Consider the following 18,185-nt stretch of genomic DNA (forward strand, 5'->3'; position numbering starts at 1 on the left):
GACAAGTCTCGTCCCTGCACTAAATACAGCTTCCCAATCAAGTGAAAGGGAAGCCCTCATGGAGTCTGTGGCAATAATCCAGTCTTTAAGCAATTCTAGGGGTTTACACTGTTCTGAAATAAGAGCGGCCAGGTGGAACAGAGGTAGGCTTCCTCAAACTTGGCCCTCCAGATGTTTTTGGCCTATAACTCCCATGTTCTCCCTAGCTAGCAGGACCAGTGGTCAGGGATGATGGGAACTGTAGTCTCAAAACATCTGGAGGGCCGAGGTTGAGGAAACCTGGAATAAGGTCCCTGCACAAGTGTTAAGACACACTTAACTGATTAGAATTTCAGCAGCTTCTACACAGCAGAAAGCAAAGGAAGGGGGCTTCCTCCCTGGGATGAGTAATCAACAGGATGGCATTGAGCCCCGGGTCACTTCTTCCCTTTCCTCATTGCTTGCAAAAAAGGTGGGGAAGAGGAGGAGAAAGGGATGCCTCCATCAGCTCCCCCTCTCCTCCCTTCCCCCCTCCCCCTTCTCCAGTCCTCCCTTCTCCTCTCCCTTCCCCTCCCCCCTCTCCTTTCCCTTCTCCTCGCCCTCCTCTCTTCCCCTCCCTCCCCCTCCTCCTCCCGTCCTCCTCTCCCTCCTCCCCCCTCCTCCTCTCCCTCCCTCCCCCTCCTCTCTTCCCCTCCCTCCCTCTCCCCCTCCCGTCCTCCCTTCTCCCTCCCTCTCCCCCTCCCGTCCTCCCTTCTCTTCTCCCTCCCCCTTCTCCTCTGCCTCCTCTCTTCCCCTCCCTCCCACTCTCCGCCGCCTCTCTCCCCGCCCACCACCCCCTGACTCCGCCCACGGGGGAGGGGAGACGGACGGAAGGACCGCCTGGTTTCTTTGCCGTCACGTGACACCCGGGCGGGGCGACTGAGGGAAGGGAGGCCAGGATAAAGGGGCGGGGAAGGCAGGCCGTCACGTGACCGTCGGCAGCTGCCGGAAATCTCGCGCCTCTGCTCGCACGGGGCGGCGGGGACAGGGGGGTGGGCAAAGATGGCGGCGGAAAGGGAGCCCCCTCCTCTCGGGGACGGCCGGCAGACCGAGTTCGAGGAGCTGGAGGACGGCGAGGACCTCTTCACCAGCACCGTCTCCACCCTGGAGGTAAGGCGCGCCCTTCGGAGGGAGCTGGCGGCCGGGGAGGCATTGCCGTTGCTGCCCAGCCCCTCTGCGCCTCCCTCGCCCTCCCGCTCCGTCCCCTCAGCACAGGAGCAGCGGCGCCAAAGGCCACCTTGACCCGGGTCCCTGGTCAGCGAGGCGCTTCCGCCCACCTGCCTCCCCCAGCGCCAGGATGCTTCCTTCCTTCCACCTGCGCTTGACGTTGCGCGGGCCGCTTCCCTTCCCCACCTGGCCCTGCGTTTCTGCCCCTCCAGAGTCACCCGCGCCTTCCTCTTTCCCTGCCCAGTGAAGTCTTGTCACGTCAGCTCTGAAGGCTGCATTTACACCCCTGCATTTTCTACTCTATAAGGCAAGCTTCTGGACCGGGTTTTCCCCAAAACTTGGGTTTCCAGCTGTTTTTTGGGCTGCGACTCCCAGCATCCCCCAGCTTTGCAAGACCCCCAGGGGTCAGGGATGATGGGAATGGTAGTCCCCAAAACAAACCCAAGTTTTGGAAACCACTCTTCCCCCAAGATTTTAAATATGGCCGTAACTCTTCCTCCCAGAAGCTTTCGTTTCACTGGTTTCAAGAGTGTTGTTGGGTGGTATATATGGTCAGGGCTTTTTTCCCCCAGCCAGAACCCCAACTTTTGGCACCTCTCAGGTGGGCGCCATTGCCATTCTAAGAGAATGAGGGAGGTGAGTTCTAGCACCTCTTTTTCTAGAAAAATAGCACTGTGAATGGACCTTGCAAAGTCTGAATGCCTGAGGCTGCAATCCTGCCCACACTTAACTGGGGTCCCACTGACTTCAATGGCGCTTACCTCTGAGTAGACATTTATAAGGCTATACTGAAAGACCATGTTGGTACACAATAGCTAGTAGATGGTGAGTACCATATATGCTTATAAGCCTGTAGCCTTATTTTATTTAACTTGCATCCTGCCTCTTTTACTCTTGTCTCCTGCATCAATATGTGTAGCACACTTGACTTCTGTCTTCAAAGCACCTTTATTTTGATAACCACCAGCCTATGAAGTCTGTAGCTAATATTACTCAGGAGTTGAAATCTCTGCATAGGTACAGTTTAGCTTGTTAATGTTTGTAAAGCAACATGCTTCCTTTGATTTGTCAGCAGTAAGGGATTTCTCTTTCCAGTCCTGGCCTTGTTACCACTGTGCACTTGGTGAAAAACATACAGGGAACAATCTGTCACAAAATGAAGCGTTGCTGTTTTGTTGGACAATGCTTCCTGTCCCTGAACTTTAAACTAAGAAGGCCAGGGAAAGTAAGTTTGTTTCCAGCTTATTGTGCTGTGTCAGTGATATACAGTACTGTGAGGGGTTTTTTAAATAGGCTGCTTTTGGAAAGCGGCCAAATGCTTTTAAGTGTAGTATGAAAGAAATAGTTTTCAAAACTAATTTATTATTTGTGAACCGTTTTCATCTGCGCCTCAGCGCTTCTTACAGCACTTAAAAAGAGTACTCTGTAGCATAAAACCCAACCATAAACTACAGCAGTTCAGGGACTGGTAACTTCAATATTGGATTACTCCGGTGAACTCTCAGTGGGACTTCTCTTGCTCTTGACCTGGAAATGGCAGATAGAGTTGCTACAGCCTGGCTGCTCACATGAGTAAGTCCCTTTCAACATATAACACCTTCAGAGATCTGCACCGGTTTCCAGGCCAAGTTCCATTAGTATCGGTATATAAAGCCCTTAATAGCTTGGGAACAGTTTATTTGCTGGATCACCTTACCCCACATGTGCCCACTTGACCACTTTTATCTGCAGAACTGGCACTGTTACAGGTGTCACATAATACTCTGCAATTGTAAGAAATTGATATTTTAGTCTGGTGGCACCTTGCCTGTACTGTTTTGCTTAAAACATTTTTCTTTAGGCAAGCCTATCCAGACATGCAGTTGTGTTTTAATCTTTTTCTGTTGATTTGAATGATTTTTTAAAAGGTTTTGAATTGTTTTTATTGCTAATTTTAATATTTCTTGTAAACCGCTTAGAAATTTTACTAAAACTAAGTGGCAGATTAATTTTGTGAAATAAACACTGAAATATGAAAGGCAGCAAAACCAGAAACCATTTTGATAGTTGTCTAGAAGAGGAAATGTGCACATTTCCACATGTGTGGAAGTTCTTCCTTTGGAACCTACTCTCCTGTTCTAGATTAATCTTGGTAGCTACAGTAGGTTTTTATTGGAGCAACGCTACAAACTGAGAGTGAAACAACAGCAGGAGTTGAGGCTAATGTTGATCTCTGCAATGGAATAAAATCAATGCACTCCTGGTGCTGATAAAAGGCTCTGACTTGGAGGGCATTAAGATGAAAGTACTATTAATATGTGGTCGATTTCATATCTGGCAGTCTTGATTTTGGAACTAACTTATGCCCTGATGCTTATTGCTGGGAGAGGTGAGGTGGTTGCTAAGCTATGTAGCTGAGAGGGGCCCAGGTCACCTATACGGTTACTGCCACCATCTCACATACTAGGCCTTGAAATTCTGCTGTGCCAAAGACTAAATAGCATTGTGTAGTGTAGACTTGGTCAGACAGATGCTTTCTTAGGATTACTGAAATAATGGAAATAAAAAATTTGAATGATAAATGTCAGCTTCTCTGTTGCTTTGTATAAAAAGGTGGCACTTTGTTATGTGAGACTAGATCCCTGACAATGTTTCTGTGAGGAGTTCATCAGGAGTAGCTGTGCTCTGCATGTTTACATGTTTGTGTGCACAAAGCCATGGATTGTGAAGTTGCATGGAGTTCTGTCTTTTCCATCTACAGAGCCACCTTATGATTTCTTTCAAAGTAACTTACTGCTACTGACCAATTTCTTCATGAACAGTTTACAGACACAACACTGCCTACTCCAGTGACTAAGCACTGTGCAAACATTTTCTACAAAGAAAAAACCTCTCAGGAACAGTTCATTCATCATGCTGGTGGTGTGATTTTTCTCCCTGGGAGGCTGAATTGTGTGGGCACCAAGAGTCACACTTAACTACTTCTATGAAGTGCCTTTTATATGACTTGGGTCAACAGTAGCTACTCCAGAGAAATGGCACAGTGATGTGTTGCTTCCGTTACTTGTTTACAGTTGTCTTAAGTCCTGTGGTAGCCTTTTAATGAAAATAGCTAATTGTGAATCTGGTATCCACGTAGCTTGCCTTCCTGAATAAATTATACACTTCTACTTAACTCATCTTTTGTCTTGCACACTTAACTTACTAACTGCTCCACATGTGCATTGCCTCTTCTGGGTGCTCTAGGGCCTGCTATTTAAGAGTTAGCAGTGAAACATTTTTGGTTCTTGTGCAGCTTACCTGGAGGTGAATGATGGGGACTCTCTTTAGCTTCGCAAGTGTGCAAAATGTCCTACACGTTAGCTAGAAGAACGTGCTGCTTCCTGCTTCACCCCGTGCGTTCTGTCCTTTTCATTCTGTGCTGGGCCTCTTGAAATCTGATGTACACTCTCGTCCCTTCCAACTCTGTGATTCTATTGAGTACGTGTGGCATCTCTCAAAAATGGCCAGAAATATTCCATCTCAGTGCTAGAACTTGGGGTAACCCAATAAATCGATGGACAGATTGGAATACTACTTCAGGCAGTGCATACTGATAGGGTTTGTTTCCACAATAGATTATTATGATCGCTGGTTTTAATAGCTTGAAAATGGGATTAGTCATTGACAGGCAAAGTCATTGCGGCTGGATCTATTGGCTGGGTGTAGCCAAGGGGGGCAGCTCCCCCTCCTAAATAAATAACAGTCAATAAAAATCTGAGGTTCTGGTCCCCCTAACAAAAGTCTCCCCCCTCTAACAAAAATCCTCGCTACACAAATTGTCTATTGCCACCAACCTGTCTGACTTAGCCTGTTCTTCCTTAGTCTCTAGCAACAGCCAACCACTCCAAATGGGAATGAATAAGGAGAAGCCCATCCACTTCTCTGTTTGTTAGCAGTTTAGAAAAATTGGACTATAAATGATAGATATATGGAACCTCTGCTTTCAGATGTAGCATGACAAGTTTTTGGAGGGTGGGTCAGATGTAATATGTCAGGTGTTGTGCGCTGCTTTTGTAGGTACATTCATACCTTGGGTTACAGACGCTTCAGGTTGCGTTTTTTTGGGTTGCAGACTGCCGAAACCCGGAAGTACCAGAACGGGTTACTTCCGGGTTTCGGCAGTTGCACATGCGCCGAATCGCAACCCGCGCGTGCGCAGACATACCACTGTGGGCTGCAGACGCTGCAGGTTGCGAATGTGCATCCCACACGGATCACATTCACAACCCAAGCATCCACTGTGTCAGGCTTGCCACTGTTGGAAATAGGATGCTGAACTTAATGGACCCTAGGTCTTGATCCATTTGAGACAACTTAGAATGTTAGACTACAAAGTAGTAGTAGTAGTGGCATCTGTAAACGAGACATTAGTCATACAGTAGGGTCCTCACATTTGTAATGTGAGGGTCACTTTGAACCTTGCTTTGGAATATTTTGAAGCTTGCAAGCTTTTTGTAATTCGCAGTAGATTAATAGATGGACAGTTTGCAGCCAGATATGTGCTGATAGGTTGTACTCTTTCGATGATGCTTTCTCCAAGTAAGTCTTCATATAATTACAGCCTTGAAAAACTTTATGTCGGGACGTGCTAGTTCTAAAGTTGGGGTATTTTGCCACTTGGGAATTGGGCCCAATGAGGAGCTTTCAGAAAGCATAGTCATTTTAGAAATATTAGTAAACTTAAGTTATATTCAAAACAGTAAGTAAATATTTATGTTCCAATCGTATTTAACATGCGTTATTGTGAAGAGGAAACAGTTGTTAAGATATCCCCTGAAAGGTTAATGTTTCCTTAGTACATTGTTATCCTATAACTGCTAGGAAATAGAAATTGCTGACATGGTTGCTTCTACATGCTGTTTTTTTCATGTTGTGTGCTTGCAAATGATAGCATTTGCTGGGATTGTTTCATAAGTACTGATGCTGTTCTTCTCAACTGTTTGCTCCTTTCAACAGTCAAGCCCTTCATCTCCAGAACCAGCCAGTCTTCCTGCAGAAGACATCAGTACAAATTCTAATGGCCCAAAGCCTGCAGAAATCATACTAGATGATGACAGGGAAGACCTTTTTGCTGGTAATGTTCTCCCTCACATTTTTTTAATTTAAAAAGGATATTTCAGATAGCTTTTAATGAAAAACATAATTTTGGAAGTCATTACAATGTACAGTTTCTAGAGAACTGGGAGTTGGAGCTTTGTCATAGGAAGAGAAAGTAATTGAATTACATTTTTAGAACTGCTTTGAATCAAAGACTCAGGCTTGTGAACAGCTGCATACTTGCCTTCGAGCAAAAGAAGGGATTGAAACACTTGAAATCAGTTTGATCTCAATATATATTCTAACATGATGAACATCAGCTAACAAGCAGATAACATTCAGGAGAGAGTTGTATAGCCTTAAAGAGTAGCAGTAGACTTTGGCAGGCTTGGTTCATAAACAACAAATCATGGGTCTTTGCTACAAGATTGAGCCTACTTGAGCCTCAGGCTTGTTTGCTTTAAGGAGTCCTTTATGTGTACAAAGTGGATGTTGAAAGCATTTGCTTACCTCTGTTTTGTCCAAACCTTGGGAACCACAATTGGATCTTGGTTTGTTCTCTGAGTTCAGGCACTTTCAGAAGTGAAAATCGAAGCTTCTGATATCGTGTCATGACTGAAGAAGTGGTGAGAGGATGTGCATGAGCATAGTTCTCCTCATGCAAACTGTTCTTCAGAGTGGCAAACCATGGTTTATTATGTCTAGCTCATAGTTTTACTCTATAAATATTTCAGTCTGAAATGTCCTGTGCTGGCCTACCTGAAACTGTAGGTGAATTAAACTGAGTCAGTCAGTTAAATGAGCTTTACTTGTACATAGTCAATGATACAAATTACATTTTATGGGATGATGACATGCTTTAGACACTCCTTTCACCCCACTTAAAGCTTGAATACATGGAGAGAGAGAGAGCAGACCTGCTTCTTCACAGCTATGTTGCTAGTTTTCATTTTTCTCTCTGTGCTAAACTAATAGAGAAAATGCAGCCAAATGCCCAAGAGCATTGCACTATGACTGCTCCAGCAACAGCTTTAGCCAAGAACACATGCTCTGCTATTTGCCTGCCTCTCTAGATTTACTTCTGCCTTAAAGTCTGGAGCCCTTAAAGCAAAGATGCAGCCCATCATAATAGACGTGCTTGGCCAATAACAAATACATCTTGAGTAATTTCCTCTTCAGTTGCTTGCTGGGGGAGTTTGTCATTCATCTTGGTCAAGGCAAAACACAAGAATTCACACTCCTTAATACATGTGTGTGTACACAGACACACACAAAAATCACATGTTTAACTAAACTTTGTTTCTAGAACAAACTTAAGTAAAACTTTAAAAGCTCAGGTACTCAAATGTATGAAAAAGTTATGTTTGTTTTGAATAACTTTTGTTTTAAGGATTTGAAGTAGTTTCTTGCTATCGGTGCTTACTTGATCGTTATGCTGTTCTGCATAACTCTCTGTCATTTTTGTGTTAGAAAGCTTTTAGGTAAGTGGTTATTTGACTGAATTGCCAGTAATCCAGCTTGGTAGAACTAGTGTTTCAGATACTCTATAACACGAGAAAACTGTTGTTATTCCTAAATGAGTTACTTTTTAATTGGGAAGAAGTTTGTGGCCTTTTCCCACAATCCCCATGAAACATAATGTTCAGTCACTTAGCTTAACAGCCGGAAGAGGCTGTATGGTACGTAAAAGTACTTGGTACGTTTGCCCGCTACAGTTTGATAGTGCATCACATTAAGAAGTGAACTAACCCTTGCTTTGATGGTTGTTATCTCCTTGATGTTAGTGGTATCCAGAGTACAGGTTTTAAGTGGCCAGAATTAGCACTAGTGGAAAACTTGTAACTTTCTTTTAACTAATGGGAACATTTAATAGAGTTCCTAGTCAAGCATTTGCCTGAATATACAGTTAGGCTAGGATTGGTGTTACATTCTCAAACCATCTTGCCCCGGTGAGCAACCCAACCGCTTCACCAGCTGACGTTTCCAAACTATCTTCAGAGACAGCCCCCCACACATAATGCATTGCAGTAATCTGACCTAGAGAATACCGGAGCATAGACAACAGAAGTTAGGCCACCCATGTCCAGATAGGAATGCAGCCGGGCCACCAGCCGAAGCTGATGGAAGGCACTCTGTGCCACTGAGACCACTTGAGCGCAAGCAACAGCGGTTAATCCAGAAGCACCCGCTCGGTCTTACCTGGGTTGAGCTTCGGTTTGTTGGCTGTCATCCAGTCCGTTACTTAGGCAACACAACGGTCCAGCACATCCGCTGCCCCACCTGCAGATGTAAAGGAGAAGTGGAGTTGTGTGTCATCAACTTACTCCAAAACTACTTAGAATTCCTCTTCAGCATCTAAAGGCCTAAAGCAGAACCGGCAGGTTTGGGGGCATTCCTGTGCCCTACTTCTATCCCAAACACATTCAGGCGAATTCCTAAAGGGACTTTGACACTACTACAACCCTGACGTTCTCTGGAAAATATATATTTTGCCTAATATTGCATTGAGATCAGGTGTTACACAGCACAGCATAAATGAGATGGGGCAATCAGTAAATAAAGGGGATTGTGAATCTCTCTTGCTGACTGCAATAGTCTCAAAGCTCTAGGGTGTGTGCTCCTGATATGCATGAATATCTCTCATTCTTTTTTTTATCTAGAAGCCACGGAGGAAGTTTCTCTGGACAGCCCAGAAAGAGAACCGATACTTTCATCTGATTCTACTCCAGCTGTTACACCTGTTACACCAACCACACTAATAACACCCAGAATGGAGTCAAAAATAGTGGTGGCTCCCGTGGACTTTGACAGATCCAGGGAAGAGGTATTGAATAACCTGGGGAAACACTTCTATTAAACTGATTAACATTCTGTGTCCTTTAAAACGTGGGGTGGGGGAAGGGGTTATTGTTTTGATTTTGTTCCTGTTTTATATTGTATTTTCAGTTTTTATTATGTATTTTTATGTTGCAAACTACCCTGAGATCTTTGGGTGAAGGGCAGTACACACCTTTATATATCCTATCTGTTTATTATATAAAATATAATTTGTAACTGGCTTAACTGATATTGGTAACTACTGTTACAAGTAGAAATAGTTCGTGCCAATTAAGGCAGCTCCAGCAGCTGTCAAAATGATTCTTGCATTTAACAAGCCTTGTGCTCATGCGCTCTATTCTTACATCATTCCTTCTCTCTGCCTTCACATTGTGTGCACTGCAGTTAAGTTAATTGAAACTCGGTTTCTTCTGAAGACCATCCGCTAACTATGGTCTGCCAATGAGACAAAGGATGGTGGCTTATTAAATCATGTGCATCCAAACCCAGGCCTCAAGGGAAAATGAACAGCCCCATCAGGGTCACAGGACAAGTCTGGGACGGAGAAGCATTTATAAGTTGGAAAGGATTGCATTGCTGTTTAGTTCAGTCAGAATAATTCAGTCCAAATTGTTTGCAATTTTAGGAATATTTGTTTGCTTGAACAATGAAAGCAGACACCCCTTAAACTCTCACAATGGTGCTTCAGTATAGAAGGGGTTGCTGCAATGTTTATATGAAAATCAAAGTCACCTCAACTCCCCCCACTGAAGTGTTTTTTGAACTGAGTGACCTAATTACAACACTTGCTTAGGTTCATATGAGCAATAACTGTGTTGAGCAATTATAACTGTTCAGATGAATCTTCCAAATCTGCTGATTTCTTCTTTTTTCCTTCTTTTTTTGTTGGAATATGTGGCAATACGCTTAATTTTGTTCTATAGTATTGACTGTTCTAATAACTTTCTTACGGCATACTAACTAGCTATGGCTACGGTAACTAGCTAGCATTGGGTTATTAGCTCAACCATAAATTCGAAAATTAGCATTTAGGCTTCCAGAGTTTGTGACTAGACAGTAGTTTGAACAATACCATGTTTTTCTTTCTTTCTAGATTGAAGAAGAAGCTAATGGCGACTTGTTTGATATTGAAATCAATGTGTCTGATCCAGAGAAAGTTGGTGAGTGAAAACAGTACATTGCAGAAAAACCGAATCAACTTTTTCTGGGTCCTCTTTTTATATAGCCCATCTTAGAATAAATCTTCATCACATAAAGAGTGAAATGCTGAAAGAGATACTGAAGAGCTGATTTGTGTGTTTGTTTTACAGGCGATGGTATGAATGCATATATGGCATACAGAGTAACAACAAAGGTAACCTGTTGTAAAGGCAACAGTACAGAATTTTGGCTGTCAAGGAATACATAAAAGCTGAATGTTTTAAAATTACCTCTTCTGTGTTTTTAGACCTCTCTGTCCATGTTTCACAAAAACGAATTCGCTGTTAAAAGGAGATTCAGTGACTTTCTTGGCTTACATGCCAAATTAACATCCAAATATCTTCATGTTGGGTATATTGTGCCTCCAGCTCCAGAAAAAAGTATTGTAGGTAAGTACAGGGGTGGTTATTTTGCGGGCGGCACAGGGAATGTGTTGCTTATACTTGAATGAGTTGGGGGGGGGGTATATACCGATCTTGTGTCTGATAGTTGAATTAGATTTTGAGCTTGCAGAAAACCTACCCATTTTTTTGTGTGCAGGAAGTGTTCTACAAACAGCCCCTGCCATTTAAACTTGATGAATAAAATAAATCAAGGGCATTGTTCCATCTAATAGTGGACTTAGTGCTTCTGAGTCAACAGCAGTGGTTTGCAAACAGAATCATAGAATTGAAAAGGACCACAAGGGTCATTGAGTCCAAACCACTGCAATGCAGGAATCTTTTGCCCAATCTCAGGCTTGAACCCATGACCCTGAGATTAAGAGTCTTATGCTCTACTGAGCTCTGAACAAGGCCACTAAGAAACAAGAGAGAGGTACTAGGAGTATTCAGGGGAATTCTCAAGATTGTGTTTGTATCCGGCATAAATTGGTGTGCATCCTGTTGGCTACATTTCTAAATTTCTTTAAGATGTCCTTCCAGTCCCTAAGAGGTCTTCTTAAGCAACTCTTGTCATCAGCGTAGTCTTTTCTTTATGTAGGAATCTAATTCTGGTGTATTTATTTATTTATTTAGTATATTATGTTCTCTCTTTTTTTGTATGTTTCTGTTGTGAACCACCCTGTGATCTTTGGGTGAAGGGGGTGGTATACAAATTTAAAAAATAATAAAGTAATAAGAAATTAGAAATAAGAAAGTAATAAGAAAGCATTAACCCTTCCCAACACAGCCCAATGACTGAGCATGTTCATTCTTCACCAAGAGTTACTGGTGTCAGTTGGAAAAGAAAAGCAATGGAGGGAGAATAGATTGGTTTGTTTGAGCCTCTTAACTGCTTATGGTATCCGAGAGGAAAGGAAAGGCTGGCACTCAAAAATATTCACTACATCTTATAACCTCAGTCATAATCCCCTCAATTTTTTTTAATGCAATAAAGATTAATCTGGAAGGTGATCTGAGGAAGAACTGCCCCAGTGAAGTCTATATGCCATTTAGGAAATGTAAAACTCCATATATTTGCTAATGCAGGGTGGCATCCAATACTTGCTGTCTGTCAGTGGAATGGACTTGGGCAAAACTGTGAAGGTTTTAACATGAGATAGATAAATGGTAAACCATGGACTGGTTTTTACTGATGTGATGGCAAACTCACAGCAGCTTTTAAAATGTATTTTTGGGGGGTAACTTTTAATGGTTTCATTTACCTTTTGTGACTGAGAAATAAGTCTTAAAGTTCAGTTAATGAGCTACATCAAAGTGTAAAATCTTTTGTCTTTCTTCAAAGGCATGACTAAGGTAAAAGTAGGCAAGGAAGATTCGTCATCTACAGAATTCGTAGAAAAAAGAAGAGCGGCACTAGAAAGGTAATTTATACTTTCAGCTAATAAACAAATACTTACTAAAGTGGGGTCCTCATCCTGTGTTGCCTAAAGCTTAGGTGTTTCAAGTCTCCATAGACCCAATTGTATAAAATGCATTAGGTGTAACAGAAGCTACAAAAGTGTATTTTTCATACAACAGTTTATGAAACTGTGCTGTTTATGTAACAAATAGGGGCAAAATTAAGTGGGAATCTATGGGTGGGTATATGTAAATTTGAAGAGACACATGCTAAAATTAAAGCTTCCAAATGCTGCTGTGAACATTTAGAAATGTAATACTCTTCAGGTGATAGACACTGTAGCCAGAGAAATCTCAATTTATATTTTATTGGATAGACTTCAAGTACGCTAACTACTTTTCACAGGAGTGCTCCAAGTGTAGGCCATGGGTACATGCAATAACTTTTTAAAAAGCTTGGTACATCATTCCCTCATGCTAGTAGACCATTTTTTCACTGCAGTGAATGAAAAATTGCAATGTGTAAACATTTTCTTGTGTATCAATTGTTTAATGGTGGCTTCTTGCCTTCCAAGGCTTATCTGGCATTCTGGGACTGTCCTTTTTATGTATGGGGAGTTCACCAATGTAACTCTTTTACTCCTAAGGAAGACGTGTCCATTCAGCTTTTCAATTGTTTCAGGTCTAATCCTCCATAGCAGGCAATTCTATTGGGATTCTCATTAAAAGTTATTGTTTAATGTTACTGTGATGATGCATCTTATGGAATTTTGGAGTCCATAAGATCATAAAGTTTGGTGTTTTCCTGCAAAGGAAGAAGTGGGTTGGCACTCTTCTGTATCTGAAGAATTCTCACATACCTGGTCCTGTTGTAAAGGTAAAGGGACCCCTGGCCATTAGGTCCAGTTGTGACCGACTCTGGGGTTGCGGCGCTCATCTCGCTTTATTGGCCGAGGGAGCCGGCATACAGCTTCCGGGTCATGTGGCCAGCATGACTAAGCCGCTTCTGGCGAACCAGAGCAGCGCACAGAAACACCGTTGTCCTTCCCGCTTCCTTATTTATCTACTTGTACTTTCACATGCTTTCGAACTGCTAGGTTTGCAGGAGCAGGGACCGAGCAATGGGATTTGAGCCACCGACCTTCTGATCGGCAAGTCCTAGGCTCTGTGGTTTAACTCACAGCACCACCCACGTCCTGTTGTGGACGAAAGCTATCAATGTTCAGAGGCACTGTACCTCCATCCCTGTCCTCCCCCCCCCCCAAAAAAAAACAACCCAAGGTGCAATTTTCCTACTATTTGGAAAACCAGGCTATCTCTGTAGGGCTCCTTTTTGGACACTTGCCGTAACTATGTGAAAACTTGGAATCATTTTGCAGTTAATATACCTGTAACACAATGGCTGGCATCTTCCTGCATTTGTTTTCTGCTATGTGAGGAGCTGCAATGTTTATCCTTTGATCAAAAATTGCCCTTTTTGCTTTCCGTAAATGGGTTTTTAATATCACTGTCCTCACCATTCTCACAAGCAAACTGCACTTCTAAGCTAGAGTATGTAAATTAACCATGTCATGTCATGTATGTATCATTATGTATATATTTATTTATATCCTACCCTTTCCCCTTAAAGGACTCAAGGTGGTTTACATATAAAAATAAGAACCATGTTTTGATGGCAGAAATTGATTTTTTTTCGTATGTTATATTTTATGGTCCCCTGATTTAGTTGCCATTGAGGAATCAACTCATAGTTGGGATGGTAATCTGAATAATTTTCAGTACCTTCCACTCCTACAATTCTGTAATCATAGAAATCTACTTGACCGGACTGTTCTGCCGCAGGAAGCATCTTTTATGTCCTAAACAGTCATTTAGAAGGATGGTGAAATACAACTTGTCCATGAGGCGGGATTGAACAAATGTTGCATTTCCCTGTTTTAATGATATAGAATTCCCCTGTGCCCTGTTCAGAATCTTGATCACCTTAGTAGGAAAAGTATGCAGAGCTGCTGTGGAAGCTATTAAAGCCAAACAGGCTACTAGATATCAAAGCACCAATGGCAAAGACTCTTGTGTATAAATAATACGCAGCTGTGCCTGCCCTATCATAAAAAGGATGTAATAGCCTGGTTTGCACGACACAGTAAGCCAATGTGTGGGCTTCTGGAGAGGACCCCACATTTTGTCCCATGCTAAGTCAAGGTTTGGTGTGGCATGGTGGCTGTGCCCAGGCTTGACATTTAAGCTCTCTCCTTGCTAGCCACGAGCTGCAGCCAAAGATTGGTTAATGCATTCTTGGAAATGAAAATACAGTTTAGTGGATGCGACAAGCATAGATTCACTAAGGGAGATGAGGAGCCAAACTCCTGCGTCTTGCTTCTTGTTGAGGACCTTGAGGAGTAGGTGGGCTTAAGTGTAGCAGGAGACAGTATAGGCTTCCTGGACAGAACAGACTAGACTGACTGTCCTTGGCTTTCATGAGAGCAGAGAAGGTGGCTTTGGTTTGTGCTAGTGAGAAGAGTTTTAATTCAATTTGCAAGAATGTGTGACCCACCATTCCCCCAAACCAGGCTTTCTCAACCTCGGCCCTCCAGATGTTTTGAGACTACAATTCCCATCATCCCTGAACACTGGTCCTGCTAGCTAGAGCTCATGGGAGTTGTAGGCCAAAAACATCTGGAGGGCCGAGGTTGAGGAAGCCTGCCCCAAACCAATCTAAATTGCCCCTGAGCTCTTGAGAGTCCTGAGCAGTACAATGTACAAATCAGGTTAGTGCTGGAGAGTGGAACACCCTCTCATAGAACTCACTGAAAGTCTACAGCCCATTTTGGTGTTTGCCTTCGAAGTTATCTGCCTTGTGTTGGTTAAATGAAATGGGGTCAGAACTAATGCCCTCACTTTTGGGGTATCCTCTGATTTCAGCGACTGGGGATCTATATTTTTCGCCAAAAAATATAGACGCTCTTTCCTAAGAAAGCCTTTTTTCTGACTACCCACTCTTACTTATTTATAAAAGCATTTTACATTGCTGCTTCATATTCCTACAAATGAACCAGAAGAATGGCAGATAGATGCACGGGGAATAATCTACCCTAACATTTAGGGTGTGCTTTATGAAGAATGCCATGGAGAGGGTCTTCTGAAGCTTCTGAAACTGACTTCTGTGGATGCCTAGCTAAATCACTTTTAACTCTGAAAAGGCAGAATTCTTCCTGTTGCAGCTCCTTTCATGTCATTTCCAGGAACACTGGATGACTTAAGAGTTGATATTCAAAGATAATGTTACTTAGAGGAAGAAAGCTATTTTGCATGCTCCTGTTGTGCATTCTGTGTTGCGCAAACCTGGCTTACAGTGTTAGTTTTCAAGTCATATAGATACACAATACTATGAACATGACATTGCTTAAATCATCCTTCTCTTTCCTGTTCAGTGCTCTGACCTTTTGTTGGGGGGCAGATGGGTGGGAAGCAGGCAGGCTATTTGCATCTATTAATTGCTTGCTGGCAAACTTGATATTTTAGGCAAATGCTCATCCTTAGTTGGTAGTCTCCGCAGAGAGGCAAAGGATTGAAGGGGCATTGAAACTGAACTATCCTCTAAAGTTTAGAGGTAACCATCTTAATGCACACTTAAAGCACATTGTCTGCCTGCTGAAGAATGGCACTGCTGCCGGCATGCTTTCTGTGCATGGCAAACATTTTTCAGTATTGTCAGGAACATTAAATGTTATCTAATTTTTAAAACCATAGGTATCTACAACGAACAGTAAAACACCCAACCTTGTTACAGGATCCTGATTTAAGGCAGTTCTTGGAAAGTTCTGAGGTATTTAAATTATCCTATTTTTCTTTCAACCTACAATGATGCTTTGCACAAAAGAAACATTCTCATCATATATGGAAATCTGGTCCTCCAGTTCATAAATTTCAGTTGTGCCCTCAAAATAGGAATTGAATGACTTCAAGCTACAAAAAAATTAAGTCGCCAGACATTTGATCTAGTGCAAGGCAAGCGAGAGCATCAATTTGCTCTGGCTTATGAGATTTAACTTGATTGATCTCTCTGTAAAATAAGGGCATTATCTCAAAACTCACTAGTTTGGGACATGGAAGCTAAATAGACTTGATCCTTCTACCACAACCATATAAAAGTTTTGCGGTCTGCTATGTAGTAATTAGTTCATGGATAGAGGACTTCAGTCACCAGTGCTGTCAATCTGGCACCTTTCATGTGCAAGTGGAAATCTCTCTTAAAATCCACCCAACTCTATGAGAATGTTATACTGTACCAGATATTGCAATAACCTTTTTTTTTTGCATACCAGTTTGTTTATATTGCAACTACTTTTAAAAACTACAGTTTGAGCGTGTGCTGGGGGAGAAAGCATGCATTAGGGCTAACAAGTTTAAATTTGACCTATTTAAAAAGCTGCAGCTTTCGCTTCCTACAGGTAGGACCATGTTAATTCCTGTGTCCCTGGTGCATCAATCACTTGTAGCTTTCCAAAACTTACCCACCGACCACCGCATCTGCAACAAACAGATAATTGGCAGAAGAGCATAGCTAAACCCTTAAATCTCAATGTATGGCAAAGGTTTTTGTAAGGTTGCCAGTAGTAGGCATAAGTCCTTTAATTGGTACTCACTCGATAATGCAGCTATAGGCAGAGGGTCTTTGTAGTCCTGTAGCAACCTTTGCGGGGTGGGATTTGAAAGAAGTGCTTTGCCATATTTCTGGGCTACAACGGCTAGTGAAAAGAATGCTATGGCTAATATTTGCGTGTGTTTTCAGGAAAGTGTAGATAGCAGTTCATTATCTTTGAGGAACTTTTATATTTGTATAGCAAGATAGACGCAGTGTTTTCTATGAAGCATTTTGACACAGATTGTTGCTGCACCTGTAACTTGGAAACAGCAGCAGAGCAGCCTTAAAAGCCGCTGCTGCGGTTGGTATACAGGTGACCAGTTAAGGCACTTGGCGGCATTGTAACAACTTTTGACAAATGGTCTCTGTGTTCCATCTAAATGTAAAGGTGCAGGAGAAAAGCAAATTGAAAGTCTATTTTTTTAAGTTTTCCTCTGAGAATGTAAAAGTAGTAAATTTAAGAAATTAGGTTCCACTATATTGAAATGTACGAGGGGGAAGAAAACACTACATCCTTTTCAGTCCCTTTGGTGCCCAGTTAAACCTCCAGCCTTTTAACCGGTTTGTTTGCCCTTATTTGTCATTCAATTCCAGCTGCCGAGAGCAGTTAACACTCAGGCTCTGAGTGGAGCAGGAATATTGAGGATGGTGAACAAGGCTGCCGACGCTGTCAACAAAATGACGATCAAGATGAATGAATCGGATGCAGTAAGAGCTGATTTTTCGACTTGAATAATGAGATGAATTAATGAGCCTCAACAGTTGCATTTTAAGACCGTAGGAGTAGAAAATGGGATATTAATTTACTTATTGGCTTGGGTTCTCAACTGAATCAGTTGGCTACCATGTTTGGACCCAGTTAATTTGTTTCCTGCTGGGAGGGTGGGGTTGTGGTTTTTGGGGGGGGTTGTATTTTGCAATGGTAACGTAATTTGTAATGGCTGAATTTCACTTCTTGCCAGTGGTTTGAAGAAAAACAGCAACAATTTGAAAATTTGGATCAGCAGCTCCGGAAACTTCACGGTAGCGTAGAAGCCTTGGTCTGTCATAGAAAAGGTAGCTGTTTTATTCAGGTTTTCACAAAGTGAGCCCTTGCTGAATCAGTTTCTTGTCAAACATTTCCTGATTAATAATAAATATTTTCAGCACCAGAAGCTAAATACAGAGTCACACAAAGTGTACAATACCTCTCATACAAAAGATAATAGGGTCTTTCAGCAATAATCCCAACAGCGCATATATTTTTTTAAAACAGGAGGGAACTTAGCAGGTTCTTACACCCACAGCCAATGATTTAAGCAGAATGATGTAAATTGGGGAGTGGACAACATGGCAGTTGTACCCTTTGCATCACATCAGATGTTCCAAGTTTTCTTTCTTCAGACTAGAGTACTGTTTTGTATCTGCATGTACTGTAGTATGAATTCATTATAACACATACATTATTTTCTTCCTCCCCAGGTATAGTATCTCTTCCA

At 42.3% G+C, this 18,185-nt stretch overlaps 1 protein-coding gene across 2 annotated transcripts in view; it reads left to right on the forward strand.

Annotated features, from left to right (window-relative positions):
* Positions 1 to 949: 949 nt before the first annotated feature.
* SNX2 (sorting nexin 2) overlaps positions 950 to 18,185 on the forward strand; it is a 28,866-nt gene continuing 11,630 nt past the window's right edge. The window contains exons 1-10 of one of the 2 annotated variants that reach the window (XM_053408140.1): positions 950 to 1,128; positions 6,163 to 6,280; positions 8,904 to 9,067; positions 10,175 to 10,241; positions 10,392 to 10,435; positions 10,529 to 10,670; positions 12,007 to 12,085; positions 15,813 to 15,888; positions 17,302 to 17,415; positions 17,670 to 17,763. In XM_053408140.1, coding sequence (XP_053264115.1) covers positions 1,021 to 1,128; positions 6,163 to 6,280; positions 8,904 to 9,067; positions 10,175 to 10,241; positions 10,392 to 10,435; positions 10,529 to 10,670; positions 12,007 to 12,085; positions 15,813 to 15,888; positions 17,302 to 17,415; positions 17,670 to 17,763 — 1,006 coding nt within the window. In that variant the 5' untranslated portion in view covers positions 950 to 1,020. The remainder of the gene's footprint in view (positions 1,129 to 6,162; positions 6,281 to 8,903; positions 9,068 to 10,174; positions 10,242 to 10,391; positions 10,436 to 10,528; positions 10,671 to 12,006; positions 12,086 to 15,812; positions 15,889 to 17,301; positions 17,416 to 17,669; positions 17,764 to 18,185) is intronic. The other variant, XM_053408141.1, reaches the window with a different exon arrangement.

This window comes from Podarcis raffonei, chromosome 11, assembly GCF_027172205.1.
Source record: "Podarcis raffonei isolate rPodRaf1 chromosome 11, rPodRaf1.pri, whole genome shotgun sequence".
In the NCBI taxonomy this organism is placed as follows: Eukaryota; Metazoa; Chordata; class Lepidosauria; order Squamata; family Lacertidae; genus Podarcis; species Podarcis raffonei.